This window comes from Barbatula barbatula (assembly GCF_947034865.1).
Source record: "Barbatula barbatula genome assembly, chromosome: 5".
In the NCBI taxonomy this organism is placed as follows: domain Eukaryota; kingdom Metazoa; phylum Chordata; class Actinopteri; order Cypriniformes; family Nemacheilidae; genus Barbatula; species Barbatula barbatula.
In genome coordinates this window covers 19,768,144-19,781,395 of record NC_136769.1, presented here as the reverse complement: position 1 = coordinate 19,781,395, position 13,252 = coordinate 19,768,144, and the positions used below count along the sequence as shown (strand labels likewise).

The 13,252-nt window shown below is 38.9% G+C and overlaps 1 protein-coding gene across 16 annotated transcripts; it reads left to right on the top strand.

The window, feature by feature from the left end:
* The first annotated feature begins 2,065 nt into the window (after positions 1–2,065).
* hgs (hepatocyte growth factor-regulated tyrosine kinase substrate) lies at positions 2,066–12,631 on the top strand. Of its 16 annotated transcripts, none has more exons than XM_079456352.1 (21): positions 2,066–2,213; positions 3,961–4,045; positions 4,151–4,226; positions 5,566–5,658; positions 6,012–6,135; positions 6,506–6,558; positions 6,645–6,713; positions 6,803–6,927; positions 7,179–7,281; positions 8,842–8,940; positions 9,025–9,120; positions 9,197–9,235; positions 9,433–9,594; positions 9,676–9,889; positions 10,107–10,279; positions 10,356–10,496; positions 10,598–10,784; positions 10,906–11,039; positions 11,118–11,207; positions 11,316–11,402; positions 11,575–12,631. In XM_079456352.1, exons 1-21 carry the CDS (start codon positions 2,177–2,179, stop codon positions 11,668–11,670), a joined length of 2,283 nt encoding a protein of 760 aa, XP_079312478.1. In that variant the 5' UTR covers positions 2,066–2,176; the 3' UTR covers positions 11,671–12,631. The 16 variants fall into 16 exon arrangements, with proteins under 16 accessions (XP_079312478.1, XP_079312480.1, XP_079312476.1 ...); XM_079456354.1 differs by having other exon boundaries at positions 2,070–2,213; positions 7,179–7,263; XM_079456350.1 differs by having other exon boundaries at positions 2,072–2,213; positions 7,149–7,281.
* Positions 12,632–13,252: the final 621 nt, after the last annotated feature.

Here is a 13,252-nt window from a genome sequence, read left to right as displayed (position 1 = left end):
CAGTAGCTCTAAACTGACAAACTGCTCAACAAAGCATGTTACATAAATACGTCATCTCCTTCGGCAAAGAAGTGAAAACGTGACGACATCTTAGTTCTGTGTCAAACTAAGGGTGGAGTGAGCTGTTTGTTAAATTCATAACATCACCACAGATGGCGCTACATTTCCTAACTTGACCTTTAAAGGTGCATTCTCAGGTAGTGGTCTAGCTTTTGTTGAAACTAGTAACTTTGTATTAGCACCTATTGTACTATTGCTCTTTTAAGACATATCGCTTATGGCTCCCCGAATGCTTTGTAAGTCGCTTTTGATAAAATGACTAAATGTAAACGTAAATTTGCGTGGAGAGAGAAGTTAGCAAAATGTCAGTAGCTAGCTAAACAGTTTAGGTGGAGCCCCCTCAATTAATACAATATACAGATGCATACAAATTGTGACAATGTGAGGTACACACACAAAATCACACCATGTAAATAAAAATGTATACAATTTTTACTCCAAATCACACAAAATCTATATAAATTGTCCACAAAACATATGGCCAATCGAGCATTTTTCTGATTATCCAAAAAAAACCTCATAGCCTAAATGCTGAGGAAAAGCAATTTAAATATATTCAAATCTTTTTTGAAGCCCTCACAATGGAAATTAAAAATGTCAGCGTTCTGCTATCAAGATTTCTCATTTTCACATGGTCTCATGTGAGATGTAAACAGAACAAGAGGAAAACGTTCTTGGCTAAATAGTATAGACACTCTCGCTGTTGTTAAGGGGGCTGTTTCTACAGACAGCAGTACAATACCACTGTATGCTTCAGCACCAGCACAGCATCTACAATAGCCTGCATTGTGCACTGAGCCAGGTACTGACTCATGTATGACCTAATGCCACTAGTGAAAATCCGGGGTTGTAAAATATAGAAAAAGTAGTTATTGTTGTCTTGACTAATAAGGGATAAAGGAACTTGGGTGTGTGTGGTTGGGACAAAGACTAGAGATTTTTGTGTGTGGCCTAGACAGAATAAATACATGACAATACATGGGTATTTATACTAAGCACCTTGAATTGTACTACTGTATGGCCGTTTCATATGAACAGCCAGAGCTGTAGTGTTGTTGTACTGCTGTTCTTATTTTGATTCTGTGATTATATAACTATTGTGACAGTGGTTTTCCATACAATACCAAAGTTTCCACAAGGTTTGTAACAAAGGTAATTCGTGTTAAATATGTATCTTCAGAACTCTGTACAATAAGAAAGAAAAACATGCCACTTAATATAAATGAATCATGGTTTAACTAAGCATCGTTTTATTTTTTTATTTTATCATAGCAAAACCATAGTATATGGTCTCACCACAATAAGCACACCATTGAATTGGTAGTGCAGGTGATCCAAAAATGCTGATCCAAATGATAATTAATCTGCCAAAAAACATGGTTACTAACATCTTTCTATAATAAAACAATAGTTTACGGAGCAATGTGGACATTTTAGCGGCATCTAGGTTGCGAACTAAGATGTCGTCACGTTTTCGTTTCTTTTTCCGAAGGATATAAGGTATTAAAGGAAACGCGCTCTGTTGAGCAGTTTGTCCCTTTAGGGCTACTGTAGAAACAACATGGTGAATTCCATGTAAGGGGACCCGCGGAGACAGAAATAGCTCATTCTAAGTTAATAAAAACATTACTCTTCATTATATAAGGTCTTTATACACCTCTGAACAGGTGTATAAAGATTGGGAAGATTGGGATTTATCCTTTCCATTGGACCTTTAAGGAAAGGATAAAAAGTCTCACAATGATCAGAAAGCACAGAAACTTTAAATGTATTAATTATGATTGATACAACAACTAAGAAGTTAGCCTTGTTGAAATATTTATTTTTGGTCATTATATTGCGTAATTGGCAATATAAGATTGTTTAATATTTAATGAAGCCTAAATACAAATAAACAATAAGTAAACTAAATAAATACGATTAATACATTAAATATAAAAAAAATATAGCATTTGTTTTCACATGGACCTTTAACTGAATTCTGCGTCAGTTCGTATACGCCCACGTCACGCAGACGTGCGTCACCCGGCAGTGTAACCGCGCACACACACAGTTGAACAACAGCAAAACAGAGCGTCCAGTTATCAGATCCATTGGCCATTGTAAGAGATCAGACATGGGCAAAGGCGGCGCTTCGTTTGATAGACTGCTGGGTACGTTTCATTTTTATACGTGTTTGGTGTTCACTTAGATTGACAGCGCCATGTATCGGTGTTGCAAAACACTGTGTGCTAATGCTAATGCTAGCACGGTCAGAACAGACACCAACTGACATCTATTTTCTTATCTTCTCACATCAGTGCCAACACTCACCGATGACATCTGTAACTTCAACATCATATTGCGATCATCCGTATAAATAAACCCTAATTAAGACTGCAGTGAATCGTTTACATTGATTTAACTAGTTAGCAGAGCATTGCGGCTAAAGATCAGTAGGCCTCTTTTTATACAAAGGCTCGATTGTAAAACATCACAATAAATAGCAAGATAATATTTAAAGAACTATAGTAAGTCATGTTTATCCTCTCGTGTTCTCCGTTTTAAGCGTGTACAATCTGGTTAGATTAATGTACAGTTGTGTCACTATTGTTACGTTAAAACCGAAGCTAACGCAATACGTTGTTTTTAATGCAGGCAGTTTTTATTCGTTTCTTTATTTGCTTGTATATTTTTGTACACAATTTGTAAAAACGAGGTCTTGACGAATTATAAGTATGTTCAACGGTAACGTTACACGTATTTTAACAGCACTAGATAACCGTGTTTTAGCAGGATATACTGTATGACTAATGTATGACTAAAAGTCTATGGAGTTGATAATCGCCACCTTATAGGTTTTTTGTTTCTTTTATTATTCTTCTGCTTGTATTTCGTGCTTTCGTTTTGTTGATGGGTAAATCCAAGGTTATGGCCGTCACAATTGCAGTCAAAACTTTATATAAACGTTTTAATCGATATATTCAACATATTTTCCTAAACCCCTGTTGACAGAGTCCAGACATGTCAACACATTATTTTCTATTTGAGAGAAATAAACAAGCCTTATGGGGGTGGCAAAAATGCTCTGTAAATTAAATGCATAAACCAGAACCAATAATATCCCTCAAATATTGAAGTTCTTTTCATAGAACACAAACTAATTATATTTCATACAATATGGAAAATCATGCTTAAAAATAGCTTTGAAAACATTAAAATAGACCTCACATGGGTATTTAAAACCAACAAAAATGGACATCAGTGCTGTCATTTTTATGGTTGACATTTGCAAGGTATTGCACTCATGTTACTGAATACTGAACATATTTAGAGAAAGAGAGGTTTACCTCCATGTAACCATTATTACTTTCTGCTATGTCTCTTTTCCCAGACTTTAGAAGAATAGATTTGTTTAGATTTAATTTGTAGGACCTTATTAAGCAGCGAAACAAATACTGGTGTGACTGTAATGCTTCTCTTTTAGCCAGTTTTGTCTGGTGATGGTATCATTGTTATTGAGCAGGATTTGGGGTTTAGCAGTGTTGTAAAGTCTGGAAATTTGTACTTAAGTACAAGTAGTGTTACATTACTGAAATAATCCAATTTGGAGATTTATATGGAAAATATTGCTACTTTTAACAAAACACATATTTACCTTACTGATATAGCATATAACTAGGTACAACTCAGACAAAATAACCATTCAATGTGTTGTTCTGTCTGTCTGTCTATCATGAGCTCAGTTTTCCAGTTTAAACCATTTATGCACTTCCAACACGGTCCAATCATGTGTACTAGGCCCCACAATGCAGAAATGATTCAATAAGAGCCCCAAATACCAAATGCAAAAAATGTGTAACCTGATGGCTGAAATACACTATGAGACTTTTAAAAATCATGTCCTCTTATCCTTTACAGATAAAGCCACGAGTCAGCTGCTGCTGGAGACGGACTGGGAATCTATTTTGCAGATATGTGACCTCATTCGTCAGGGCGATACACTGTAAGGACCTGTAACTTTATAATTACCATATCAAGAGGAATGTATTTATAATACACAATGATCTCTCACTTCCTGCTTTCAGTGCTGTTTTGTATTTTCTTTCAGGGCAAAATATGCCATAGGCGCCATTAAGAAAAAACTCAATGACAAAAACCCACATGTGGCACTCTATGCTCTTGAGGTATGTGTAGAAACTCTTTGGTCTGGAATTGACCTAGAAAAGGTCATATTCCCACCACTGTATATATTATGTAGGGCTGCCCTCCACTAGAGATTTATTAAGTCTACTAGTAGTTGTTCATTTAGTCAATTATTCCTACATTTATGATATTAATTTAAATATTGAAATATACTTGGGGAATGGGCACATTAGATGGTGGTTTAAGCTTCATGTATGAAAAGTATATTTGATGTAACAATTCTAACATAGTTCTAAATTACAGAGCTATACAAAACCATTATAATGACTTTTAATATCATATATATTCTCTAGTGAACTAGTAAATACCAATTTCAGGCAAACAAACCAAAACAGCAAACTAAAATATCAGTGCAAAATTAAAAGGTCTACGGACACATAAAAAAACGTTTTTCCTCTGGATCAATATTTCGCAATATTTTAAATGTAGAATATTAAATAAATTGTACATAATGGTACAGCAAATTGAAGCACTTAAAAAAAACACATCAGTGGAAATAATTTAGCAGACGGCTTTAATACCACAAGAAAACTGAGGTCAGAATGCAAAAAATAGGAATAAATAAATATTTTTAAAGTTTCACGCACGGAGATCAGTTTTCCCAACAATAAGGTTAAACTTATCCTGCGACATTCCAAATCACTAAATGTTCTGTATACACCATATAACAAAGCATATTATGTAAAGAAAAGCAGAAGCCTCGAACATGAATGCAAAGTGCTTACACTTAGTCTTGTGCTCCTTTATTGATGCACTTTCTGGTCACATTCAGGCTCTTGTGCATTTCCTTGCATAATACACTTTATTAAGGTGTATATACTTAAGCCAGGTTTAGCTTTATGGAATGTCGCAGGAACTCAAGTTTTTTCAGTCCGCACCGCCGAAAAACGGAGCTCTAATTCCAGCACACAAGGACGCTGATGCGGCTGCCGTTAGAAGCGCACAAATGAGGAGGGATGAAGCGCGCATGCTCAACAGTTCTGGCAAACGTAGGATTGCATATTCCTGCATATTTTTAGCCACCATGTTACTCTTACACACTTGGAGAATAAACATTTGAACATGTTTATAATAGCATTCCTTTATCCAAGTTAACAGTAGTGTTTGAGCGAACGGCTATTTAATGCGACTAAAGCTGTGCGTATACACTTTAAAATGATAAGCAGACAATAGACTAATACAAATGTGTTCGAATAAGTGTCTTCTAGTCAAATAACGAATAGTCGACTGAATGCAGCCCTAATATTGTGTATATTTTTGGTAGTCTTAAGAGTCACCAGTCAAGGGCATGTGTGTAAGTCAGCTTTGGTTTGTCTACAGGTTCTGGAGTCAGTGGTGAAGAACTGCGGGCAGACGATTCATGATGAAGTGGCCAGTAAGCAGACAATGGAGGAGCTGAAAGAGCTGTTCAAGGTGATACATCCTAATTCATGTGTGATCTGTTGCTTTAAGAAGTCTCCTATCATCCATTTTTATGATCTCTGTCTTTGCTTTCCAAGTGGGTCAGATTCAATGATATCATGCTGCACTTAACTTCCTTTATGTGTCATCGTCACATGTTCCTCAGTTTATTTTCTAACCAAGACACAGCACATATTGTACTTGCGTTTCTTGCCTGATTTTCTGAGCTTTCCTGTAAATATTAGATGACAGTCTGTTTTTCTCGCGTTTTGAGAACTGGTTTGGTGACTTCTGAGTTGATGTCACTGTTGATATGTTGTTGTTTTTTCAGCTGTTGCTAAATTAATTTGACCATTTGCCTTTAGAAGCAGCCTGAGCCGAACGTGAAGAACAAGATCCTTTATCTGATCCAGGCGTGGGCCCACGCTTTCCGCAACGAGCCCAAATACAAAGTCATCCAGGACACCTATCAGATCATGAAGGTCGAAGGTAAGACTTCATAATAACATGCTGACATGCACTAAAAGTGATAGTTCACCCCAAAATACAAATTCGGTCATTTATCCACCCTAATATGGTTCAAAACATGTATATGACTCCTTTGCTGTGGCCCGCATAAGAAGATATTTTGAGAAATGACTCGGTGGTTTTTGTGTCCAAACAATGGAAGTCAATGGGGACCAATGTTTTGTGTTCGTCAGAAGAAAGTCATACAGGTTTGGAATGACATGATGGTGAGTAAATGATGACAGCATTCTCATTTTTGGGTGAACTATCCAGCTGGAGGAACGTCCACCAAAACCAAAAATACAGTAACCTACAGCTATTAGAACGTCTATATTTGCTTATGTTCTCTCAGGTCACGCCTTCCCAGAATTCAAGGAAAGTGATGCCATGTTTGCAGCAGAGCGGGTGAGAATATCTGTTGAGTGGAGAAATGTTCTGCAGACTGCGAGATGTTCGGTTTGTCATTCAGTTTGTCACGTGTCTCTTCTCAGGCCCCTGAGTGGGTGGATGCAGAGGAGTGTCACAGATGTAGGGTTCAGTTTGGAGTCATGACCCGAAAGGTACATACTGCTCCTTTAGTTACCTGCCATAGTGTTGTTTTTGTGAATGAGATCATTTGATCTTATGAGAGGTCTCTACTTATGTTCAGCACCACTGCAGGGCATGTGGGCAGATCTTCTGTGGGAAGTGCTCTTCTAAATACTCCACCATTCCCAAGTTTGGCATTGAGAAGGAGGTGCGAGTGTGTGAGCCTTGCTTTGAACAGCTCAACAAGTAAGTGTGAAGACAGTTATCCGGTTTTATGCTACTTCTATTGTTTTTCATTCTGTTTTGTATTAGTTTTTTTGCTTCCTTTAAAGGGTTTGTTGTCTTCATGCCCTGTTTAGTCAATTTCAAGTTCTTCCATATTGTGTCTTGGGTTTCTCATGTTAGTAAGCCTGCAGTCGTGCAAAGATTTACCAGTTTATGTGTGTCTCCTAACCCCTCCTCCTCAGCAGCCACCCCTCCCTCTCTCCCCCTCCTAGGAAAGCCGAAGGGAAGACGGGCAGCACCGTGCCGGCGGATCTCCCCCCTGAGTACCTGACCAGCCCTCTGTCCCAACAGTCTCAGGTAGTGCCCACCGAATCAGTAAGTAGTTGCGTTTCATAGAGAGCTCACACTCATGGGTGTCACAATTATGAAGCATACCACAGTCACAGTGTATTGACACGAACACTGCTGATCATTCATGCACAGACATATTTGGAACCTAAATGCCAGGCAATTTTGAGGCTCATGAGTGAGAGCGCATATTACTGTGTAGTTTGTGTGCTAACTGTGAATCCTGACTAAATCAGTCATTTCGTGTGTGACTTTCTGCACTACTCTTAGCCCCAAGCAGAATTGCTATACCAACATTTTCAAATGAGTTTCACTTCCATAATTGGGAAAACAGCTAAACTCTCATTAACTGTACTTCAATGGTTGAGCCGTGTTTGGCCCTGTCAAAGCATACCAACAAAACAATTTCGTTTGGGGTTGTTAGGGTTGTGGAAATGGGGATGTTCAATGTACAGTTTTGGGAACCATTAGGGGTAGGTGGTACGACTTTAGCCTTGTGTGACAGTGTATGTTATTTGGTAACAGAACAGAAATTCAGCAAAACATATATTGTCTTAATAAAAATTCACTTCATCTCATATGATTATTGACTGGTCGAGCTTTGACTATAACAAATATGTTAGATCTTGTAGATCCAGGGTTAAGAACAGTTCTTCGGATTGATCTCACAATCTTCAGGAAAGTGTATTTGTCTGTTACTCAAAGATCAACTCTGTTTTAACTTAACGCTTCAACTCAAGCATGAGACGGATACAGAGGTGGAGAGCAAGAACAGCCGCCAGGAGACAACGTGATATAATGGTTATTTTTCAATAAATGGTTGACATTAAATAATCGTAGTTGCGTTTCAGTCAGTGCTAAACAGATGTTATACACTGTCTCTTGACATTATGAAAAACCTTTAGATGAAGACCACACCCATATCCGCAGTACTTATGAAGACAACACAACACCCAACATTGGTATAAGAAAGAATAGGAAGCACAAGAATAATGACAAAATATATGAATATTTAATGAGTGAATGTATACAATTAGTAAAGGTTATGAAAAGCATGCATGAGATCGTAATAATAATAATTCATTATAAATGAAATAATGTTATAAACAATGAAATGCAATGCAGATGCTTTTAAATCAGAATTAGTCCTATGATTCATCCATTACTTGATGGATGCAAACCATGCAAACTGTCACACATGCATTTACACAGATTGTGATTGAAAGAGAAGACGGTTAATATCGTTTTACCCATGACCACGTCTCAATTCAATTTCTTTATGAATGCACAAAGTTTCCCCTTTGCTAATTGACCCATTTCTATGGCCATTAAATTGTCATATTATATTTCTATTGCCAGTGTCTAGTCATACCACCCAACCCTACTGATCCTATTGCTATTAATGTATTTTTTAAATAATTATTCTAATCCTTAATGATTATATCATTTGATCATTCCAATATATATTAGGCAGTGTTTTATATCAGGTCATTCCTAAGATTTCAAATGAAATGATTGATAAATGTGTTCATCTCCACTCCCTCCTGTGTTTCTCTCCTGACTTCCTCTGACCTCTCTGCTCCTCAGATGCCTCCTAAGAGAGATGAAGCCGCGCTGCAGGAGGAGGAGGAGCTGCAGCTGGCCATCGCTCTTTCTCAAAGTGAAGCTGAGGAGAAGGAGAGGATGGTGAGAGATCTGTGTTCACAAGCTAAAGCTCAAATCAGCAGCATAATGCTTTTCTGTAATCTGAAAATCCGTTTCTGTTTACAGAGACAGAAGAACCCATACACTGCCTATCCCAAAGCTGATCCCACCCCGGTGACCTCATCTGCTCCGCCCGTGAGCACTCTGTACTCCTCACCTGTGGTAAGAGGTTATAAGCATAAAAGGGTTTCATAGGATTTTTTATGGTAACTAAATTGTGTTGCTTTTTGTGTTTCAGAATTCATCAGCTCCGTCTGCTGAAGATGTGGATCCAGAGGTAAAGCTCCTTAAAAATTGCATGAAATCTGAACAAACTCATTTAAGTTGCAATTCTCTGATTTTGACATTCATGTTTTTCAAACTCAAATATGGCTGCGAGCAATTGCTATGCAATGTCACATGTGTATGTAGACATACGCTGTATTAATAAAAGTCCTGATTTGCATAATTAAGTAATACATGCATTATTTTCAGTTGGCTCGCTACCTGAACAGAACTTACTGGGAGAAGAAACAGGAAGAGGTTCGGAAAAGTCCCACCCCCTCTGCTCCTGCTCCCGTGTCATTGGCTGAGCCCGTCCCAGTCAGTCAACCCATGGAGAGCCACGCCCCAGTCCAACCCATCAACATAGTGGAGGTACATGGAGCGCCAAAACAAACAGATAAATCCTGAGATGCACGTTTTCATGTTTTCCCGCTTACTGTGTCGTGTCTTTAGCAGCAGTATCAGAATGGAGAATCAGAGGAGAATCATGAACAGTTCCTAAAAGCGCTGCAGAATTCCGTCACCACCTTTCTCAACCGCATGAAGAGCAACCACATGCGCGGCCGCAGCATCACAAACGACAGTGCCGTGCTCTCTCTCTTCCAGTCCATCAACAACATTCACCCTCAGCTGCTGGAGATTCTCAACGAGCTGGATGAGAAGAGACGTCAGTCAAATAATATGTTGCGTTGCATACTGTGCAAGAATGTTTTTAGAATTAAAAAAGCTAAAAAAAAATGCAGTCTGAAAAGAAATCAATTCTCGATATATAAAAATTGGCAGATTTTTGCTATTTAGGATATATAGGTGATGTAGCAGGAGTAGTTTATATACATTATCTAGAGTAAATTGTGATGTTAAATATGGCGGTCTCTCTGACTCAGTGTACTACGAGGGTCTTCAGGACAAACTGGCGCAGGTGCGAGATGCACGTGCAGCTCTGAACGCTCTGAGAGATGAGCACAGAGAGAAGCTGCGGCGTGCTGCAGAGGAGGCCGAGAGACAGAGACAGATGCAACTCGCCCAGAAACTGGAGATCATGAGGCAGAAGAAACAGGTGAGAAGAATGTTTTATTTATTTGCACGTGTAGGAGTCACATGACTGGAAAGCTGATTGTGATTGGTCGTTGCAGGAGTACCTGGAGATGCAGAGGCAGCTGGCCATTCAGCGGCTGCAGGAGCAGGAGAAGGAGCGACAGATGCGTCTGGAGCAGCAGAAACACACCATTCAGATGAGAGCACAGATGCCCGCATTCTCTCTGCCTTACGCTCAGGTGCCACTGCTATACATTTTATTCCTTCTGTTTAACACTCCGCTTCCTGTTAGTGTGCTGGGAACAAGAACATTCATACGTTTGTTCTTGGGTAACTGTAGATGCAGTCTCTGCCTCCTAACGTGGCAGGAGGGGTGGTGTATGCCCAAGCTGGTCCTCCCAGTTATCCAGGCACATTCAGCCCCTCTGGCTCAGTGGAAGGGTCGCCCATGCATGGCGTCTACATGAACCAGCAGGGACAAACAACTGCTGGTGGCCCATACCAGGCCATGCCTGTGTCAGCTGCAGGTGAACATCATCACTTTTCTGAAGCCTTCTTGAGCTTTCAGTTGTTTTTTTCCGTGATTTAATCTGATGTAATTCAGTGGTGATTGAATATTTCCTACATTCTCTGTTTGCTCTTGTTTAGATCCTAGCATGGTGAGCGCTTACATGTACCAGACTGCAGGCAGCGGTGGGCAGCCTGCAGCCCCCGGTCAAGTCCCACCCACCACCACTCCTGCTTATACCAATTACCAACCCACACCCACGCAGGGCTACCAGGTCAGTATTAGTTCTTATGTTAAGCTATTAAATAGCTTTATGTAGATAATAACATATAAAATGTGATTCTTTTTGTAGAACTCTCAAGCTCAGAGTTTGCCCCCCATGTCTCAGGCTGCCCCCACTAATGGCATTGCGTATATGGGCTATCAGCCGTACAACATGCAGGTATGCCACACTGTAACAGATCACAGTAAATGTATGCATTACAACATGAAAGTAAAGTGATCGGTCTAAAGGCTCTTAGTGATCGTTGTGACAATGCATTGGTTGCAGAATATGATGAGCGCTCTTCCAGGACAAGACCCCAACATGCCTCCCCAACAGCCCTATATGCCCGGGCAGCAGCCAATGTACCAGCAGGTCAGCCATATTTCATGTTTACACACAACCGAATTTAAAATGCCCTTATTTTTATATCCAAGGGGATATCAGAAAACCTCTTATGGGCAGCATGAATATTTCTTTGCATAATGCCTGCTCTTTTGATTGAATATGTTTCAACAAAACGCATGTCTTTCATGTTTGTTCACAGATGGCTCCCCCTGGTGGCCCGCAGCAGCAGTCGCAACAGCAGCAACACCAGGCTCCTCCAGGCAGTGCAGAGGCTCAGCTCATTTGTTTTGACTGATAGCTTATCGTATGCCTTCACCCACCAAACCCTGCACACTACATTCAAGCCTTTTGATTTTGGGTTGAAATGTCGTCAAGTGATTCACCCGACTGCTTACTCATATTCTCCGATTTTTTACCTTTTGAAACAAAGCTGATGTGATTTTAGGCACTCGTATTACAGAGTAACATGATATGAATCAAAAAGACATAACCATGCTTTGTCTCATTTTTCTGAGAGACGTTTGCATGTGTAAACGTGTTTTCAGAGGAGTGTGAATATGTCACTGCAATATTGTGCTTTGATCAAATGAAGCTGTTTTTTAATTCAGTTAAGGAGACCAGTTGGCTTTAGCAAAGGGAACATTCGTGCTCAGTTTTCAGCATCAATTCACTTAACTAATGTAATGTGACTTTCCAGTTCTGGTTTCCCAACGTGTTCCATAAGTCTAGAAATACTTCATACAAACTAACAATTCTGCATTAGGATCATTGTCTTGGAAGCCTGGCTAATTATGTAATGCACATTAACAACCAATGAGACATCAACTTTACTGCTTACTTTGCATATTAGTTATCTATACAAATTTAATGTGCTGATGTTTCAAAGTACTGCATGTCAGTTTGCCAGTGTCTAGACGTCACACTTGTCTTTTCTGTGTGGTTCTTTACTGAATCGCATAATCAGGGGTCCAACCAGAGGAACTGACCTCAAAGCATTCTTTGGTTACTAATGAATTGCAGTTGAAAACAGATCAGTACAATACAAATGCAAGTGTGTTTTGTTAAACCGTTGGCTTGTGGAGGGTTATGAAGAGGTGTAAACAGCTTTTGGTTGAAGGTGAACACTGCATGTTTGTAACATACACCTACTGGTGACTTCTGTAACCCCTTAAATATTATCTTTGTTCCATACTGATTTACCTGGCTTAAAGTAATTTTAAGATCATATTTAATAAATATCTTGTTCTTTTACTGGTCATACATTAGTGAAAATGCTTTTTTTCTGGTCTCTTGAAGTATGATGTGCAAAATAAAACATGAATGTTAATTTGTTTGCTTGAAGTAAGTTTGTGCACATCACTATGGACATCAAATTAAACTTTAGGCACTCAATCAAAACGCGTTGCTTTTTTATTATTATTTTGATTCAAGTAATTTTCAACTTTAAATATGCATTTCGATGCAAACAACGCCACATTCTCCTATCTCAGTTTCCAAGCTCTGCACTTAGCGTGCATTTGTTTTTTTACTTTTACAAATAGATTGCGCTCTTAATATTGTTTTAATTACCAATTTATTAAAGCTTTATTATGCACCCATAACCTCTTAAGCAATTAACGCATAACCAAGTGTTAAATAAACGTGAGCATTGTTGTTCTATGATTAGCGCATCGGAAATATAATCCCAAATTTGCTCATCTATATCAGTAAATGGATTGTGGATCAACATTTGTTGTTTTAGCAGAAACTCCAGTCATCATCAGTCATGTAATGTGTTGTCTGAAGCAGTTGTTTGTGCTCTTTAATGACTGTCAACGATTAGAATCTGCTCCAGTTGTAGGAACACGTAGTTCGTTGTGTTGTCCTTTTATAAAATG

Excerpts from the sequence above, each read along its gene's own strand:
- hgs (XM_079456350.1), top strand. The coding sequence starts at position 2,177 with ATGGGCAAAGGCGGCGCTTCGTTTGATAGACTGCTGG. Across the intron at positions 9,595-9,675 it reads AACCCATCAACATAGTGGAG|CAGCAGTATCAGAATGGAGA; the intron begins GTACATGGAGCG and ends TCGTGTCTTTAG. Across the intron at positions 10,280-10,355 it reads TCATGAGGCAGAAGAAACAG|GAGTACCTGGAGATGCAGAG; the intron begins GTGAGAAGAATG and ends TGGTCGTTGCAG.